Here is a 20682-nt window from a genome sequence, read left to right on the forward strand (position 1 = left end):
CCCAGTGGATTGCTTTTTTTTATTTTTTTAGTTTCTTATGGACTATAGCCCACTCTTGCTCCTGCATATACTTCAAACATTGTTGCTCCTGCTAAATGTCATATTTTAAAATGCTTCCCATTTGCAATGAGGTGTCCTCCACGATTAACCGTGATCAGCTTTGCTTTCTATTTTTCTTACTCTTCCATGGCCAGATTTGAGGATTGAGAAAAGTAGTCAATTGGCAGAACTTTCTCCAGACTAATAAGGACTCTCTTTGTTCTTTTAGTCATTCCTTTCAGTCTGATGAATCTTGTACATTTGGCACATTTGTCCCTTACTTTTTCCATGTTTGGAAAAGAGAAGAACTGCAATATCACATGTGTAAAATCTCTGGATGTTGCTTTATTAGCTTCCATTTCTTTAGATTTATCCACAACAATCTTTGGCCTTTCTGCTACATTGCTGTCTTCAAGTAGCAGTTTGTTTATGAAAGATCTGCATAAAAACATCTGAGGGCTGCCCAGAACAACAGCATTTAAATCTTGATTAATATACTTCCATTAATACATATTAATACATTAATATGCTCTGTTTACTTAATTTAGGTGTAATCAGGATTTTATTTTGGGGTTCCAGATTAAAAGGGGCTGAGGAAAATTCCAAACCCCACTTTTTAGATCTGTATATGTGAAAAAAGAGGCAAATCCACTGCAGCCACTTTCTGTTCCTGCTGACTTGGTTAGTATAGGGTTAAGTTTCTTCTTCCAGCGTTTATCCCTCATAATGGGATGTGGCTCCGAGTCGCTCTGCTGGTTTAAGCTGCAGCAGGTCAACATATTGAGCGCAGGAGGCGGTGCGCCATGGGCTGAGCCTATTTGCAGGGAAATGAGCTGAGGACTGGGAGCTGCTCAGTTGTCGTGATTTCTCCCGATCAGGAGCCGGCGGGCCTCAGACAGACATTGCGACACGTGGAAATGTGCGTCCGGCAGGTCATCGGGGTGGATTAGCCTAAGCGAAGCAGGTCTGATCCATTTTTTTTTATTTTTTATTTTCCCACTCCTCGGAACCTTGCGATGCGCTCTGTAAAGGAAGCGGGTTTCACACACATCCGGAAAACGCATCCATGCGCCACGGCCGCCCCGCATCCAGATATGCTCCTGGCAACACAAAGCCTGGCTTCAGTTAGCTCCACTACAGAACCGCACGGCATGGGTGCGTCCGCCCGGTCTGTGCGCTTGATTTTGCGGATGAACCTTCTGAGTGCCGTTATGCAATGAGACAGTCGGGGATGATCAAATAAGACTATTGATACATGATCTGACAATATGGCTGATCAGAGCAACATTCAGTCTGCCGCCTCTAAAAGCATCCGGCCTTTTAAATCCAGCGAAGAATACCTGTATGCCATGAAGGAGGACCTGGCTGAATGGCTGAAGACCCTCTATGACCTGGATGTCACTGCGGATAACTTCATGGATGCTTTAGGGACGGGCTGCGCCCTGTGTCGGCACGCCAACAACGTGAACCGCGCCGCGCAGGAATTCCAGTCGGAGTACCCGGAGGCTGCCAGGTCCATGAAGGTCCCGTCCAAAGATGTGGTGTTCCAGTCCAGAAACGTCATCCCCGGCTCCTTCCTGGCTCGGGATAATGTGTCCAACTTCATTACATGGTGCAGGCAGGAGCTGTGGATCAAGGATGTCCTCATGTTTGAGACTAACGACCTGGTGGAGAGATGCAACGAGAAGAATTTCATCCTGTGTCTGTTGGAGGTGGCGCGGCGGGGGTCCAAGTTTGGCATGCTGGCCCCCATGCTGATCCAGCTGGAGGAGGAGATCGAAGAGGAGATCCGGGATGAGGAGAGCCTTAGGGTGGATGGAGGAGAGCCAGCTGAGGAAAGCTCACCCAGCAGGTGTTACAGCAGCAGGGAGAGCTGTCAAAGTGTGCAGGATGAAAAAGAACCGGATCCAGAGCCCTACCTCTGGCCACAGAAGAGGGTTTTATGTGACATGAGAAATTTGGATGAGCTGGTGAGTTACTGAAGTGTCTCTACATTATTTTCTTAAGATGCGTCTTAATGAATTAGAGCAGCAGAGGAACCATAAATGTTACACATTTGTTGCATATTATCTGAGATTTTTCATTATCAAGGCTCAAGTTTGTGTAAGATTTCATAAAGCCGACTGTTTCTGATTCCAAAATCTGTAAGTTATGGATATGTGGTGATGCAATTATAGAAAGTGACTTGACAGTTTCCCCAAACACAGACACTGATGCATTCCACTTAGTGGGTAATCCAGGAAGTCACTGAAAGAAGCTGGGAAAAAGTGTGGTTAAAAAAAATAACAGGTGAATGGAAACACCACATCCTGAGAGGAATGTGAAGAATACCCAAATCAGGAGTTTAGAGGAGATTCACATCGGGTGATTTTGCCAGACGTCAGAAGCATCACGGGTTAAGGTTTCACAGCAAATGATGGCTTGGTCATCTGCTGCTGCAGATCCACTGAGTTTTTTCAAATCAAAAATCAACACAAGAACATGGAAATTCTAGAGCACTTTATGTTTCCTTTTGCTGACAGGATTTATTGATATTCAGATTTATTCCAGCAGGACTTGGCACTTGCAAACATTGCCAAGGGTATTTATGCTTACTTTTAGGAACATTAAAAAGAAACAAAAAAAAAATTGTTATCAACAAGAAAAAGGAAACACTAGAGCCAACAATGGAAGCAAGGACAAGCTGAAGGTTGCAAATAAAGCAACCTAGGCTTGCTTAATATCTCAGCATCGCTATAGACTGATCACCTCTGCCAGGCTGCAGTTTTTGCAAAATAAACCCAATCCTAGTTTTAGGTTTATATATAATTATTATACTTAAACTTGGTTGAAATGTCTGTAGTAAAATTACTTAGTGGTGGTTTTATTCCACATTTAAATTTCCCAATATGGTTAACGCTCTATTAGCTTTAGGCTCTGCCTAATTATCCAAGTTAATAGAAATAATCATTAAACACTTTAAATATACCACCCAGTATGCATTTAAGCTAAAATTAGTTTTCTTGCTTGATTTAAATAGCCAAACTTCTCAACTAAATCTAATTTAATGAGATGCACCTGTTATCTTTTCCCACAGGCACACAGAATGTGTTTTATGACTGATGAGCTCATTTTTTGCATGTTTAGGCAGATTGTTGATTTGCAAGGAAGCATTCCCTCAGGATAACAGAATATACTTTCCCACAGAAACTCTACGTTTAACCTTGCCTCAGAGTAAATATAATCTAACGTGTTTTGTCTGGTGTTTCGGCAGCTGTTGGAAATCCAGATTTCTTCAACAATAAAACCCACCCCAAAAAAACCCCCAAATGTTTTAAGTGAACTTGCCTCTCTGAAAGCATCATGTCGGTTTTGCAGGTTACCTGTTGCATAAGTGTAAGTATGTATACTGGTACATTCCTTTTCAACCAAGAGGTCAAGAAGTTCATCACCCACAAATTCTTACAGCTCCTCGCAGGCGACCTCTGGGATTTTAAAAACCAGACATGTTGAGCCTCTTTCAGTCAACTTGTATAACAAAAATAGTTTATATTAAGCAGAGCAAACTGTTTAAATCATTAGCATTCTGCAGCAGCTTCCCAACATGCGTTTTTTTTAAACCACATTCATCTAATTTTCTTCCAATCCATTGGAACTAACTTATCTTTATTAAAAGTTGCTGCATCTCAGCAGACCACAACAAAGCTAATGAGAGAGCAGACACCCTGGCAGAACACATGCTTTTGTTAGGCTGTGTGAATGGTGGTGGAGTTAATATTTTCATGCTGATGAGAGAAACAATGCCGGTCTTTGACACCAATGATCTAAGAGCCGACAGGGCGGGAGGAGAGCAGACAGGACAGGCACACTCATGCTTGTCAGGCAGCAGAGTGGAGCGTTTTCTGTGACCTCTGTAGACAGAAATAGGAGGAGAGCTTGTCCAGCTTCTGAGTCCATCACACACACACACACACTCATATGACTGGAGGTTATACAAGCATGGCGCATTTTGGGACGGAACAATCAGAGAAGAGCTACTGATGCATATGCGAGTCTTTTCCTTTTCAGTCACCATCTCTTTTGCCTCTGAGCGTTCACAGTGTCATGTGCCAGAGTCAAAGAGAGACACTCAGACTGGAGAGCTTCTGACTGATAATAGAAGCGTTATCATCTGTCTATAAAATTCAGACTGCTTCCTCTTTGGAAATTTCAGTTTATCTGCAAAGAACTGTGGGGAGCAATTAAAATTGGGCAATGAAAACAATAAACTTTATTGATCATTACATAGGAGGTTGGATTGAAGCTGTATGCCATGGTAGGGAGAACAGGGACAGCTTCAGCACGGATGTTTGCAACATGCCATCTTTCTCCATCTAAAACAAGTGAGGACAAGTGTCCTCTAGAAGGCCTCCCTTCCTTCTAGAGGACAAGCAAGAAGATTTTATAACTGCTTCAGGATAAAAAAAAAAGGTTTTAGGGACTGAAAGTTTGTTTTTTATATTGTCACTGTTTTAGGGATTCAGCTACAACAAGTGATGCATTTGCTTTTAGCTAATATGGTTACCATGTTACCTAGTTACCCATGATCAACTAGTTTAACATTTGTTAACAGCAGTATCACTTTGGTAGGAGGCCTGTATGTTCATGGCTGAGGACAATACACTGAATGGTCCATTGCTATAAAAATCATATGGTTAGATTCAGCTGCATAGCTGTCATATCCATATAGATAATGGGTTTTATCTGCAGTTTTCTAGTTAAACGTATCATGAAATTTGCACTTGTATTTTTCCACAATTAATGAATGCATCTGTTGAAAATAACAAAAAAAAAAAAAAACTTGTTCCACTCTTCTCATGTCACTGAATCTTGGAGATGTTTAGTATCCGATCAAAGCCGATAACACTTTAATTGTAACATATTTTCAATAGAAATCCTTAACAATATGTCATCATAATCTATTTATGGACAGTAAAATATATTGTATTTGTCTCATGTTGCAAACATCCACAAAGGAATGCAACATCTGATTCTTTGAATTCAGATGCAATTTGTGAAAAATAGATTTTCTCCACTCAGATTTAAAGAACTTTTTTGTCTAAAGTATTTGAGTAACAGTCAAATGTAAAACATGTTGCGACTGTTCCTAGTCTCCACTATTTCTAAGCATTTGCATTAGATTATTACATAATATCTGCAGCTCCGATTTGTCACAGTTTGCTGTCCAAATGAATTCTACTATTTAGCATAAAAGTCCAATTAATGCAGATTGATGTAAACTTAGTGAGTCACTCTTCCCAAATGTGTAAAAATGCACAATAATTGCTTTGCTAATTATACCCAGTTCTAAAGATCATGCTTAGGCTGTAGTGGCCTTTATTTTCTTTTTCTTAGAATAGAGGCAGCAGGGCTTGGACTCAAACCTGAGGCAACCGATATTTGGGTCATGCGCTTTACCTCCATAACACAATAGCACCCCGGTTATACCCAGATTTAGTTTTTAAATGTTTTGTATTATGAAGCATTATTTTATTTATTATTTTTCTGCAGAATAAAAATGCTCCTAGTCTGTTGCTTTGTTTACATATCTTATATGGGACGTAAGTTGTTATTGTTTACATCAAGTGTAAGTCATATAATCACAGGAATCTATTTTAAGCAAAAATGTAGTCTGTGTTGTTAGTTTTTGTGCAGTTTATTATCACAAGACAGCTCTAACTGCACTGAATCCCAACAATGACATGCTTCTGTTGTTCCTGCAGCATTGTTGCCTTGCAGCAAGAAGGTCCTGGTTTCAAATCCCAGTGCTGCCATTTCTGCATGGCCTTAAAAGTGTGGATTGTTCCCAAGTTCCTCATCCAGCATTTCAAAAAAATGCATGTTTTCTATTTTACTTTGGTTACATTAGTTACTAGATTGTCCTTAGGTCTGCCTATGGACATTTGTCATGTGTCTCTGTTTTTTTTTAAGGTTAGGCATTAATTAGGCATTACACTGTTAAAAAGCTGTATGTAACGAAATTTTGTTTTGTATATAAGGGAGTTTTTCCTCTCCACTGTCGCTACAAGCATGCTTAGTGTGAGGGATTGTATTTGAGTCAATGAGTCAATGCAATCATCTGGTTTTCCTTAGATAGAAAACTTTGTATCAATTTGACTGTATGATCTGGTTGAACTGTAAAGTGCCTTGAGATGACGTGCTGTGAATTTGACGCTATATAAATAAACTAAATTGAATTGAATTGAAATTATACACTCTGGGCCGGATTTATCAAGATCCAATTTTGCGTGCAGTAATTTGCGCTCGCAAAGTGGAATTTTGCACGAGGGGCTGAACCATGGTTTGCGGGGGATTTAACAAGAGCGATTGCGTAACTGGTGGCAGGTGCAAAACTGTTGGAGACGCCCTATTTAAATGATGGTTTTGCGCGTTTTGTGGTTTGCGGCAAAGTAGTTTGTAGTTTGTGCAAACTAGTGCATTAAGAAATTTTAATCTTACAGTGACACCACCCCCTCCAAAATATATATTATATATATATATATATATATATATATATATATATATATATATATATATATATATATATATATATATATATATATATATATATATATATATATATATATATATATATATATATGTATGTAAACTTTGGCAACCTTTATTCCCTAAGGTGGTATGTGGCTGAATTTCTACTTCACCGCAGTAAGAAAAAACAAAAAACAAAACAAAAAACAGGTGTTTTGTATCGGCCTGTAGAAAAATGCACATACCAAATGGCTCACAAGAAGTGACTGTGGATAAGATGACTGCATTGGCATGTTGCTCCACAGGCGCAGGGTGTCGGGGTTCTCCGGTAGGGCGTCAGGGCGACATGGCATTTAGAACGTCGGACAGCACTTCTGAAAAAACGAGATTGGGAGATCCCAGCTCTCGCTGCAACCGTACGCTGGAATGACCCAGATGCAAAAAAGTGCAATGTTGCAAGGAGTTTCGTGATATCTGGTATTGCGTGGGTCCTCCTTGTGGCTGGCTCCAAATCCATTCGGAGTTCCCCCAACAGCTCCAAAATGGCAATGCTGGATAAACGATATGTTTTGATGATCGTTTCCTCGTTCATTCCAAAAATATTCACACGGAGTGAAAAAAAGCGTTCTCTGCGTCTCCTTGCTTCATTTCCATGTCTCCTTCTTGCGACAATAACCGCTGCCATGTGTGCGCAATTACGCATACAGACCATTTGCACCTTCTTTTGAAACGTGTTAAATATAGAGTCAGATACCGTTAGCAAAATTGCTTTCAGGTTTGATAAATCACTTTGCGAGTGCTAAATTAATATATTTACATGTTCTCCTCCCACAAGACGCACTTTTGCGTGTAAACGCCCTATATTGAATATTCATTGCAGAAAAAGTACTAAATGGATAAGAGACGCTATTTAGCACGTTTTAAAGACCAAATCCTTTTAGCACGCTGTTGATAGATCAGTTTGTACATTTTTTAGCGTGCGCAGTGAAATAGCTCACGTTTTAATACACGCAAACCTTTGATAAATCCGGCCCTCTGTGTATGAAAAATGACAATACTCAGAAAAAGATCAGTAGAGTCAAATAAAACCATTTCAAATGCTGGAATTTGGAAGATTAGGTATTGATTAAATTCTTGAACGGCGTGTAAGTAGGTCTCCTCTTTGGACCCCAGCAGTTTCTGTAACTAAACAGTAATTATTGTGTATCTTTCAATGATACAATGCACAATTAACTTGGAAAGTCATGGAGAGTCACATTCACTAGCTGCTGGCTACAAAAGAGATTAGCTGTTGACCTTTCTGGCAACACACCCTCATGTCAACATTCCCACCTCTCTTTCTTCCTCTGATCTGCCCCAGTTTACTCATCTTATATCGGAAAGCCTTCATCTATGGCTCAGAAAGTGGCTGTAAGTCTCTCTTTACAACAAATGTCACCTTAATGCATTTTAATGCAAAAAAATGTTAGTATCCAATTATTACAAATCTAATTCACACAAAACTGATTTAAGTCAGAATCAGATCCAACTGATACAGTCCAATTTAACCTATATTATAATATGATACAAACATATTTTTTTATCCCATAATGGCAGCTGGTCGACTAAATTTTCTTTTAAAGGAAACTCACTGATTGCTTTAAGTTGCTGACTTGGTACTGGGCAATTATGTGCAAACAGTAGAAAGGAACCAATCATCATATTAAGTGTGAACAAACTTGCAGGGCAAGGTTAATGGCCTATATTCCAAAAACAAATGGAGGGCAGCCGAGAGAATTAATAAAAACAGAGGGTATAGTTCAGGTGTTGACTGGATAAGATAATGTGAGTAACAGCGCTTTCTGTATAACTTCCAATAAAAAAAAAAAAAATATATATATATATATATGCTGTATATAATTTCTTTTTTTTTCCTTTGTAAAAGCACTCAGTGGTATTTTAGTAGCTATTCCTATATCAGTGGCTCTATTTATGAGACACAGCTGAAATTTTTTTATGAAATTAAAAAGCAGATGTTTCCTTCTTGTTAAACGCACCAAGCCAACCACCAGTAACTTTGCTGAAGCAAGAATCTCAGCTTAACATCGAGGCTTTAGGACCATTGTAATTGTTCAAAAATAGAAAAAAAGAAACAAGTCAGCAAACCAGAAGTCTTCCATAATCTTTATTGAATTTCTTTCATCAGAATCTGGTGTTCTTCCTATAGAATTTTTTTTTTCTCACCTTATGTTTCACATTCAGCCCCTCTTTAGTTCATAGATGTGAGCCGTGGCTCCCATCCCCCCTGTCCTTCCTCCACAGGAGACGACACAACGTAGATTGTGACCGTATGTCTTGGTGCTTTTATTAAAGCTAGGAAATGGCTAGGCAGCGGTTGTTGGCAGGGAGGCAATCAAAAGCTGACATCTCCATTGTTCACTGAGGACACCTTCAGAGGACAGGCATGATTAGATAGAAAAAAGAAAGATGATTCTGCCTTATCAACCCTGCTCTGTTAAGCTTCTGGCTGAAGTCATGCATTCATGGAATAAGAAAAAGCGGGTGCAGACAACAGACGTCACGCCTAGAGTGGCTTCACTGTACACTCTGTTAAACCCGACTGCATTGGATGCTACTTTGGGAGGAAGGACTACAGTAGGGAGAGCAAAGGGGAAAAGTAGGTCATCCTGCTCTGAATTGGACCACACTCATGTCAGCCTCCAGTGTCAAATGCAGTCATGTCTTTAGCAGTGCAGCATTTAAAAGGTTATTCTGTGCTGTAACAATCCCTGCTTTACCTCCTCTTAGCATTCAGGGAGCAGTCTGTGCGTGGAAACGGCTGACTCCTCAACTTTACATAGCACTAATCTTTTTTCCTTTATTGGAGCACTTGATGCCATCAGCTAATCATTTGCATGATTACCATTTAATTGGGTGTCAGCCTGTCAGGTTTCTTCAATTATATATGTAGTCTTCTTTTGTTTTTTTTCTGTAGCAGCCTGATCACAAGTGAACACAGAACACGAATTCACCAAACTTGATTAGAAGGAGAGCACTGAGTGCTGCTGAGCTCTTCCAGTACATATTGACAAACCGGTTAGACTACAGACTGATATTTAACTTCCTGAGTTGATTGATTAAATTGTTGTTTGATTGCAGAAGACAAACAAGAGAGGTATGCACTTAAAGAGCTTCATGTCATCAGTTTCTCTTATCCATCTTGCACCTTATGGGCTGTTTGTCATGTCGTTAAAAGATGAGTATTGATTTACAGAGAACAGTTTGCATTGATGCAGCCCACTATGCATCATGGGAAGGTACTATGATTGGATTTTAGCAGTGTTATCTCGAGCCCTACTCAGCAGTCAAAAAGCCTTCTTTAGATAACCGACAGACATCTCTCAGGTGCTTTAACATCATAGTTTAGAGTACCGGTAGATAAACCAACTCAATATTTTTGACAATTTAATTTGTTATGCATGGTTTGTTTGTTCTAACTTTGCTCCTGCTGCGACTTGCTTTGCTAATGAGCATTCAGCAGTCGCTTCAGTTCTCTCCTTTTTTGAAAAATAGAAATCATGCATTGACATTCAGCCATCTTAATTCAGATACTCTCAGAAGGTTCAACATTGAAGTGTGTTTTTTTTTAGATAATGCTAAGGAACAAACTGCCTCACAAAGACGGAGAAAGAGAGCGGACTGTTTTAGGATAAAGTTGTAGGGAAGTTTAAAGCAGGTTTAGCTTATTAGTAGATATCCTAAACATTGAACATCCTGCAGAGCATGGTGTAATTGAAACAGTATGGCCCAGCTGTAAATCTACCAAGTCATCCCTGCCCACTTCAACTGGCAGAACAGAAATGGAGAACATTGATCAGAGAAGCATCTGTATTTCTGAAAGGCTTACAGACGTCCACAGCTTAGGAAACAGAATCCGTTGATGGGACAGCTGCTAGATAGCTATTTATATGCTACACATCTGGGCTAAAGAATGATTGGGGTAAGAAAGTAAAAAACAACTGCTTTGTAGTTTGCATCAAACCAGGAGCTAATATTTGCATTAAGTTTTTTTAAGACAAAAAACATACATGTGCAAAGCATGCTAACAGCAGCATTGTACGTTCTGATCTTTACCAGGGACAGGGGAGAGACGCTGGGGAAACGGCTTGAGTGAAATACAGCGCAAAACTGAAGAAAACCTGTAAGAAGCTGCAAAAAGTTAAGACTGAGAGACTGAGGAGATTCTCATTTTTGTTGGACTAACAGCTGCTGTCAGAAAAAAAACCCAATGGAGAACAGTAAGAGTGATCAAAACAGATTTATATTTGAAAAACAAATATGATGATATTTTGTTGCATATATGTCTAATTAGGGCTGAAAAAAATCGGATTAATCGATTATTTCAATAATCCTCCACTAATTTAGTAATTGATTAATCGTTTACTGGAGTATAAAGACTATAAAACGCCTTTAGCTGACAGAGCAACCATTTAATAACAGTTATTATATCCAAATTGTAAAAAAAAAATATATTTTTAAAAATAAACATTTTGCATTTAGGATTAAAAAAAATGTTTTCTTCTGTAAATGTGCTCTATCCAATTTCTCAAGTGGAAAAGTTTAGGCTTTACCTGATTTAATTTCTTAAAAAATCTTCTTTTAGCAACTTTTGGCTATCCGATTATTAATCGATTAATTGAAAATTAATCGTCAGTTTAATCAATTTGCTATGTTTAATGTTGGGTGTTTAGAAATCCACAGCGTCTGCTATCAAAATGTTTATTTAAATCTGTTTAGGTCTCATTAGGGTCCTAGTTAAAATATATGTATTAGTGAATAGAACTGGTGAATACATGTAACAGGTTTTAGGTCACCTTTATTAGACAGTTATAGCAACTCCCATCAATATCACAGCAATGGGTACTGAGCACTGTAGCCTCTAAATGTCTGCCATTTATTTCCCATCCCAATGTGAGTGATTTATCTGGCATTTGTGTCACAGAAACATTCATCTATCTGTTTTTCTGCCACTTCTCTGCTGATGGGGCCTGTTACCCGTATTGCTCTAACTCTGTGTTTCAGCCCCGTCCCTCAGGCTACAGCTTTAACAGAATTAGAAAACATTATTGTCATGCAAGCTGTAATTTTGCACCCTCCTGCAGCCCATGCTAGTTACAAAGTTAATTTGTTCAGGAGCTGTGTTGCGTTTATGAGCAGCAGTATAACAGCTGCGATTCAGTGGAAGATTAAAGTTACATTTGCAGTTAGGACCTCTTTCTTATGGGTGGTGGTCCAAAGTTTTTTGTTCTGCCATGCGGCTACCCCCATTGGCAAGCTTCTCTCCCTTGTCTCTGCTTATCTGATGGGTTTTTTTCTCTCCTAAGGGAAATTTCCAGCCTTCCGGCCATGGAAATACGCTGAAAGAATAGTCGGGTTCTATCATTTAGAAGATAACTTTAAAAGCTCTGTGCTGTGCTCTATAATATTTTTTGAATATCTCAACCCTTAAATTTCTCAGTAAAGGAAGAAGACTTTGGTAGAAATTCCCCTGAAGGGAGTTGTAAGGTTTGTTCCTCATTGTTGGAGTGTAGCAGCACTCAGAGAGCCCATAAAATGAGCCTGTAAAATGAGTGGACTGGCACACCTAAGGTTGAGGGAAGCACTCAAGTAGACTGTGTGGTCCTACGATGTGACATGAGCAAAGCAGAACTGCAAATTAGCTTTTCAACGAGGTTCTGAAAGTCCAGGGAGGATATGAATAAGATAGGAGAGATATGAAGGATTAAAGCATGATTAAAAACCAAGAGGTCTTCATTATATAAATGGCCTCACATTCATTTTTGTCTCATGTTGCTGTGTTATAACAGCAGACTTCAATGTGTTTTATTGGGATTTGTCATGGCCTAATACAAAGTGGAACATGATTGATTTTTCAAACTTTTTCCAAGTAAAAAGCTTAACTGTTATCTTTGTATTTGTTTTCTGCTCAAAAGTGTCTCTTCAGCATGATACAGCCATCATCATCAGCGTTTTTGGATTATAGATTTAATATTAGTTTGAGATCAAGTTCAAAGTTTACGAAATTATTTTAAAACCTAACTTTCCTTTACAACTCTCAGCACAGGACGGACACCAAAGTTCTTTCTTGTGATTGTCTATCAAGAAAGATCCCAATATAAAAAAATAAACTAAGGTTTATAATGTAAATAAAAATATTTCTAAATAAAAAAAAAAAAAATTATATAGTATATTATATGTTTGCAAAGCTCTCAGTGCAAATTTTCTGTGTAGAATACCACAGACCGTTTTGCTTGCTTATGGTTTTTTATCAATGCTTTATCTGATAATATGAAATGTGTAATCTAAATTTGAATCAACAAAGAAGTTGAATATTAAATCCCAAACAGCTTTTTATCTCTGCCTGTCCCTTTTCCTGTGCTCTACCCCTGGACTCCATCTGCCTACTGTATATCTTTCATGAATGGGCTCTTAGAAGCTTTGCAGGTCAGGAAGGAAGCAAATTAAGAGATTGTTGAGTCACATAGGGAAGATATGACGCAATCCAAGCTTTTTAAAAGGAATGTTAATTATACCTGCAACAATGAGGACATATGTGGTGGCTAAGCTTTAAGAGAACATCAAAGATACACTATATTGCCAAAAGTATTTGCTCACCCATCCAAATTATTGGAATCAGGTGTTCCAATCACTTCCATGGCCACAGGTGTATAAATTCAAGCACCTAGGCATGCAGACTGTTTTTACAAACATTTGTGAAAGAATGGGTCGCTCTCAGGAGCTCAGTGAATTCCAGCGTGGAACTGTGATAGGATGCCACCTGTGCAACAAATCCAGTCGTGAAATTTCCTCGCTCCTAAATATTCCACAGTCAACTGTCAGCTGTATTATAAGAAAATGGAAGTGTTTGGGAACGACAGCAACTCAGCCACGAAGTGGTAGGCCACGTAAACTGACGGAGCGGGGTCAGCGGATGCTGACGCGCATAGTGCGAAGAGGTCGCCAACTTTCTGCAGAGTCAATCACTACAGACCTCCAAACTTCATGTGGCCTTCAGATTAGCTCAAGAACAGTGCGCAGAGAGCTTCATGGAATGGGTTTCCATGGTCGAGCAGCTGCATCCAAGCCATACATCACCAAGTGCAATGCAAAGCGTCGGATGCGGTGGTGTAAAGCACGCCGCCACTGGACTCTAGAGCAGTGGAGACGCGTTCTCTGGAGTGACGAATCGCGCTTCTCCATCTGGCAATCTGATGGACGGGTCTGGGTTTGGCGGTTGCCAGGAGAACGGTACTTGTCTGACTGCATTGTGCCAAGTGTAAAGTTTGGTGGAGGGGGGATTATGGTGTGGGGTTGTTTTTCAGGAGCTGGGCTTGGCCCCTTAGTTCCAGTGAAAGGAACTCTGAATGCTTCAGCATACCAAGACATTTTGGACAATTCCATGCTCCCAACTTTGTGGGAACAGTTTGGAGCTGGCCCCTTCCTCTTCCAACATGACTGTGCACCAGTGCACAAAGCAAGGTCCATAAAGACATGGATGACAGAGTCTGGTGTGGATGAACTTGACTGGCCTGCACAGAGTCCTGACCTCAACCCGATAGAACACCTTTGGGATGAATTAGAGCGGAGACTGAGAGCCAGGCCTTCTCGTCCAACATCAGTGTGCGACCTCACAAATGCGCTTCTGGAAGAATGGTCAAAAATTCCCATAAACACACTCCTAAACCTTGTGGACAGCCTTCCCAGAAGAGTTGAAGCTGTTCTAGCTGCAAAGGGTGGACCGACGTCATATTGAACCCTATGGATTAGGAACGGGATGTCACTTAAGCTCATATGTGAGTCAAGGCAGGTGAGCAAATACTTTTGGCAATATAGTGTATATCTTTATAGGCACAGCAGGTTCTATGCAAAGGGGATCATGAGTCAATGGCTTTTAATTTTTTCTCTCTGAAACGGCTGCAGCTCTTGCTGAAAGTGTGTCTCATCTGGATCAGCAGTTCATCCTTCAGTTTATCTGAGCATTCCTGTTCTCTTCCGCATGTTTTCTGCCTGACCTTTTCTCATTCTTTCTTTATGTGTGTGTGGCAAAGTATTTGTTACCTAGTGAGGACAGTGTAAGGCCAATTTCTCAGCAACAAGCTAGTGGGAATTCAAAAGTACTTGTGGGGACCAGTCAACTCCCCATTAGGAGGAGTTTTCTTCTTTGGTTGAGGGTTTGGTTTAGGAATAATTTTTGAATTGAGTTCAGATTGGGGTAATGGTCTGTGTTAGCCCATACAAATGAAAGCAAAAGGAATGGAAGCCAATAGGAAGTCCCCATAAAGACAGCAGAACATAACATGTACAGGTGCTGGTCATAAAATTAGAATATCATGAAAAAGTAGATTGATTTCAGTAATTCCATTTAAAAAGTGAAACTTGTATATTATATTCATACATTACATACAAACTCATATATTTCAGATGTTTATTTTGTTTAATTTTGATGATTACAAATGACAACAAATGAAAATCTCAAATTCATCATATCAGAAAATTAGAATATTACTGAAGACCAATAAAAACAAAGGATTTATAGAAATGTTGGCCAACTGAAAAGTATGAACATGAAAAGTATGAGCATGTACAGCACTCAGTATTTAGTTGGGCCTCCTTTGGCCTGTATTACTGCAGCAATGCGGCGTGGCATGGAGTCGATCAGTCTGTGGCACTGCTCAGGTGTTATGATAGCCCAGGTTGCTCTAATAGTGGCTTTTAGCTCTTCTGAATTGTTGGGTCTGGTGTATTGCATCTTCTTCTTCACAATACCCCATAGATTTTCTATGGGGTTAAGGTCAGGAGAGTTTGCTGGCCAATTAAGAACAGGGATACCATGGTCCTTCAACCAGGTACTGGTAGCTTTGGCACTGTGTGCAGGTGCCAAGTCCTGTTGGAAAATGAAATCTGCATCTCCAAAAAGTTGGTCAGCTGCAGGAAGCATGAAGTGCTCTAAAACTTCCTGGTATGTGGCTGCGTTGACCCTGGACCTCAGAAAACAAAATGGACCAACACCAGCAGATGACATGGCACCCCAAACCATCACTGACTGTGGAAACTTTACACTGGACTTCAAGCAACGTGGATGAAGTGCCTCTCTTCTTTTCCTCCAGACTCTGGGACCTTGATTTCCAAAGGAAATGCAAAATTTACTTTCATCAGAGAACATGACTTTGGACCACTCACCAGCAGTCCAGTCCTGTTTCTCTTTAGCCCAGGCAAGACGCTTCTGACGCTGTCTGTGGTTCAAGAGTGGCTTGACACAAGGAATGCGACAGCAGAAACCCATGTCTTTCATACGTCTGTGTGTGGTGGTTCTTGAAGCACTCACTCCAGCTGCAGTCCAGTCTTTGTGAATCTCCCCCACATTTTTGAATGGGTTTTGTTTCACAATCCTCTCCAGGGTGCGGTTATCTCTCTTGCTTGTACACTTTTTTTGACCACATCTTTTCCTTCCCTTCGCCTCTCTATTAATGTGCTTGGACACTGAGCTCTGTGAACAGCCAGCCTCTTTAGCGATGACCTTTTGTGTCTTGCCCTCCTTGTGCAAGGTGTCGATGGTCGTCTTTTGGACAACTGTCAAGTCAGCAGTCTTCCCCATGATTGTGTAGCCTATAGAACTAGACTGAAAGACCATTTAAAGGCTTTTGCAGGTGGTTTGAGTTAATTAGCTGATTAGAGTGTGGCACCAGGGGCCATCAATTTTGAACCTTTTCACAATATTCTAATTTTCTGATATGATGAATTTGAGATTTTCATTTGTTGTCATTTGTAATCATCAAAATTAAACAAAATAAACATCTGAAATATATGAGTTTGTATGTAATGTATGAATATAATATACAAGTTTCACTTTTTAAATGGAATTACTGAAATCAATCTACTTTTTCTTGATATTCTAATTTTATGACCAGCACCTGTATGTGGGTGGGTGTGTGTGCTGGTATATTTATGTTTTGGTTTCAGTGTTTCCAGCTTTGTTGAAACAGTGAAGACAGGGGAGGTGCAAACACTTCTCACCAAATGGTCCTCCATGCAAACAATGAAACTGACAGGATTGATATTGATTAGCTTATTATTCAGGCACTTTATTTGTCATTTTCTTGCTCTGTGCTTCATGTGAGACGCTGTGTTAGACGGTCTGTCGAGGTGCTGGTTCCTACCATAAAAAAAAAACCTCATGACCTCAGTTGAGGTGAGGGCTAAATGTGAAAAAGGGAAGAGTGGGACTATGTGTGTCTGTGTGTTGGTTGTTATAGCAACGTTTCCATTTACTCACCGGCTGGGGTTTTTCCAAAATCATCTGCTCATTTTATGAACTGATGATAGAAAGGGCAGCAGAGAAAAGGTGAAGTAAACATATTTATATATATATATTTATATATATATATATATATATATATATATATATATATATATATATATATATATATATATATATATATATATATATATATATATATATATATATATATATATATATATATATATATATATAGTTTTAACAGTTTTTCCTTTTCTCCTTTATAACTCATGATAGTTATATACATTTCCAAGGAAGAAAAAAAGGAAAAAAAAAAACAAGCACAAGGCAGCTGAGAAAGCAGCTGAAAGTTGCAAAATAGATGGTGACGTTATGCTTGGAAAACAAACATATAACAGTTGTAAGAAAGTGTACCAAAAACAAAAGTGAAGAGAGGAGATTCTGCAGTTTGAATTTGGGATCACAAGTTGAAGTTTTTAAAACTAATGTATCCAGTAAAAAGAGGTCAGTGGGAATGTCTAAAAGCAATCATTCAGAGTTTAAAAGAACCATCACTGTCAGAGAGATGTCTGGGGGAGACCTATACCTACAACAAACAACAGTGTTGGAAAAATAGCATTTAAAGGAAAAACAAAAAGCCTCTAGACATGAAAATTCAACAGTAGTCCTATATATTTAATTTTGCCCATGTTTTGACCTTTCATTGTTACTCTAATGTCTGCATACTTGCATAATCATATTGCAGGTCTGTCACCATGGTAGCTGACTGTAAGTACATTTCTATATAGATGACCTCATACTAAGTAAGAACTGAACACGTCACTTGCTAAAGATGCTATTGACATGAAATGTTCACCAGCTGTTGGCAACAAGTCATCCATATATAGAAACATGCAATAACTTGAAACAGGGGAAAACTTAAAACTTAAAAACATGCCTATTGATATTTACCTTGTACAAAAGCCTTTGATGGTAAAGATGACATCAAGGCGGCTCCTGTATGAAGAAAATAGCCACCTGCATTGCTTAGCTGTGATTTTGGCCTTAAAATCTCAGTTCTTCTCTTCTTTGAACTCTGATTGTTTTGAACTCTTTCTATAGATTTTCATTGCATCAAGGCAGGTGACTGGCTAGGCCATCCTAGCAGCTTCATTTTCTTTGTCTAAAGCCAGTTGAGTATTTCCTTAGCTCTGTGTTTATTTCTTTCCAAGTATTTCTTGCTGCATATTTTTTTTTCCAATTAAGTTTGCCAGTTCCATATGCAGGAACGCAGCCCCAGACCATGATATTCCAACCTTCAAAGTTCCATGTCTGTTTTGTATTTTTGGGGTGATGCTTAGTAAATTTTTCCCCTCCAAACAGGGTGGGTGTCCTGGCATTCAAAGAGTTAAATATTGCTCTCATCTGATCAGACTTTGTTCTCCCAGGATTTTGCCCATGTGTTGTGCAGCAAATCTTAAATAAGCTTCAACATATTTTTTCTTCAGAAATTGTCTTGCATGATGAGTATGCATACAGACCATGGCCATTAAGTGCATTGAATGTTGTTTTCGTTTTTTTTCTCTTTTTTTTTTTACGATCATTCCTGCTAAGTTCAGGTCTTTCTGGCTCTTGGACAACTATTTTCCCTCCACTGTAAGTGATCTTGTGGGGAGCACCTGGTTGGGCTGGTTTCTGGTTGACCTATGGTCGTTCCACTTCCTGATTATGACCAAAGCAGTGCTTACTGGAACTTTAGAAATAATGCTAATGCCACACCTTTTAAGGCAGTCAACCGTTCGTTTGGACCTAACCAGCTGATTTTCATTTGAACTGATGAGAGACAGGATGGCTTCTTCATCAGTGATTGCTTTCAGCTGGTGTCTTGGCTTTTCCTGTCTTTTTCTACCTCCCTTTCTGTATGTGTTCAATCCTTTTTTTCTGTGTCATTCCATATTTTCTGAGCTTATTACTTGGGTTTTTACCAACACTTGATAAAAAGTTGATGTCAGCAAAAACTGTATCATGTTCAATACTTATTTTACCCACTGTATAAACAGCATGTGTTTTAGTCCTGTTGATTTTAAAACATTGCATTAATGTCAGTGATGAAACATTATTCCGAGGGAATCCTGTCACACCACCCTGTCAGACCTGAAGCATTTAGTTTTCCTTTATGTGTTATTTTGATCTAAAATACCAATTTAATCTTTTGCTTTTCACTGATTAAATCCATCTAAGCAATGTATAATTGTCTCATATACCTCTATACTAAGATCTGTTTACTTCAAGACCAGTTTAACAAGTATAGCTTTGTTTTTAAAGTTTGAACTAACACTTGGGGCCGGATTTATCAAGATCCAATTTTGCGTGCAGTAATTTGCGCTCGCAAAGTGGAATTTTGCGCGAGGGGCTGAACCATGGTTTGCGGGTGATTTAACAAGAGCGATTGCGTAACTGGTGGCAGGTGCAAAACTGTTGGAGACGCCCTATTTAAATGATGGTTTTGCGCGTTTTGTGGTTTGCGGCAAAGTAGTTTGTAGTCTGTACAAACTAGTGCATTAAGAAATTTAAATCTTACAGTGACCCCCAACAAAAAAAATAAATAAGTATATATATATATATATATTTATTTATTTATTTATAAATTGGCAACCTTTATTCCCTAAGGTGGTATGTGCTGCAGTAAAAAAAAACAAAAAAAAAAAAAACAGGTGTTTTGTATTGGCCTGTGACTGTGGATGAGATCCCCGCAGCATTTGGCACGTTGCTCCACAGGCGCAGGGGGAGAACCCCGACCCCGTCGGACAGCACTTCTGAAAAAACGAGATTAGGAGATCCCAGCTCACGCTGCAACCGTACGCTGGAATGACCCAGATGCAAAAAAGTGCAACGTTGCAAGGAGTTTTGTGATATCTGGTATTGCGTGGGTCCTCCTTGTGGCTGGCTCCAAATCCATTCGGAGTTCCCCCAACAGCCCCAAAATGGCAATGCTGGATAAACGATAGGTTTTGATGATCGTTTCCTCGTTCATTCCAAAAATATTCACACGGAGTGAAAAAATGCGTTCTCTGCGTCTCCTTGCTTCATTTCCATGTCTCCTTCTTGCGACAATAACCGCTGCCATGTGTGCGCAATTACGCATACAGACCATTTGCACCTTCTTTTGAAACGTGTTAAATATAGAGTCAGATACCGTTAGCAAAATTGCGTTCAAGTTTGATAAATCACTTTGCGAGTGCTAAATTAATATATTTACATGTTCTCCTCCCACAAGACGCACTTTAGCGTGTAAACGCCCCATATTGCATATTCATTGCAGAAAAAGTACTAAATGGATCACAGGCGCTATTTAGCACGTTTTAAAGATCAAATGCTTTTAGCACGCTGTTGATAGATCAGTTTGTACATTTTTTAGCGTGCGCAGTGAAATAGCTCACGTTTTAATACACGCAAACCTTTGATAGATCCGGCCCTTGGTGTAGAAAAAAACCCTAAACTTGGGTCTCGTTTATTATCTGTAATCTTTTTATGGTCACTAAAATACCACTAATGCCTTTAAAAAAACAAATTGGTTTATTTTTTCCATGCCTCCTTTGTTAAGGTGAATAACATGCAGTCCAGTGTCTTTTTTACACATTAGATTTTTTTTCTGGCACTTTAGATTAAAATGCAGGGTGTTTCCATTTTGCATGAGTGCCACAGATACCCCAATGTGAAAAAATATTTCCACTGTTCTCTCAGGTTTACCTTTCAAACTGTGATTTTTCCTTAACTTGATAACACAATAGTAATGCTATATGAAAGGTTTTAAGCTTCAGTTTAGTTTTAGATCTGAGCTTTGTCTACTTTTAGACCAG

At 39.2% G+C, this 20682-nt stretch overlaps 1 protein-coding gene across 1 annotated transcript in view; it reads left to right on the forward strand.

The window, feature by feature from the left end:
- Nucleotides 1-779: 779 nt before the first annotated feature.
- The window catches only part of gas2l1 (growth arrest-specific 2 like 1), a 40846-nt gene continuing 20943 nt past the window's right edge, over nt 780-20682 (forward strand). The window contains exon 1 of the mRNA XM_038295495.1: nt 780-2009. Within this exon, the coding sequence (XP_038151423.1) occupies nt 1308-2009 (702 nt within the window). The 5' untranslated portion in view covers nt 780-1307. The remainder of the gene's footprint in view (nt 2010-20682) is intronic.

The sequence above is a fragment of the Cyprinodon tularosa genome, unplaced genomic scaffold (genome assembly GCF_016077235.1).
Source record: "Cyprinodon tularosa strain WSP-4 unplaced genomic scaffold, ASM1607723v1 ctg356, whole genome shotgun sequence".
NCBI classification, from domain to species: Eukaryota; Metazoa; Chordata; class Actinopteri; order Cyprinodontiformes; family Cyprinodontidae; genus Cyprinodon; species Cyprinodon tularosa.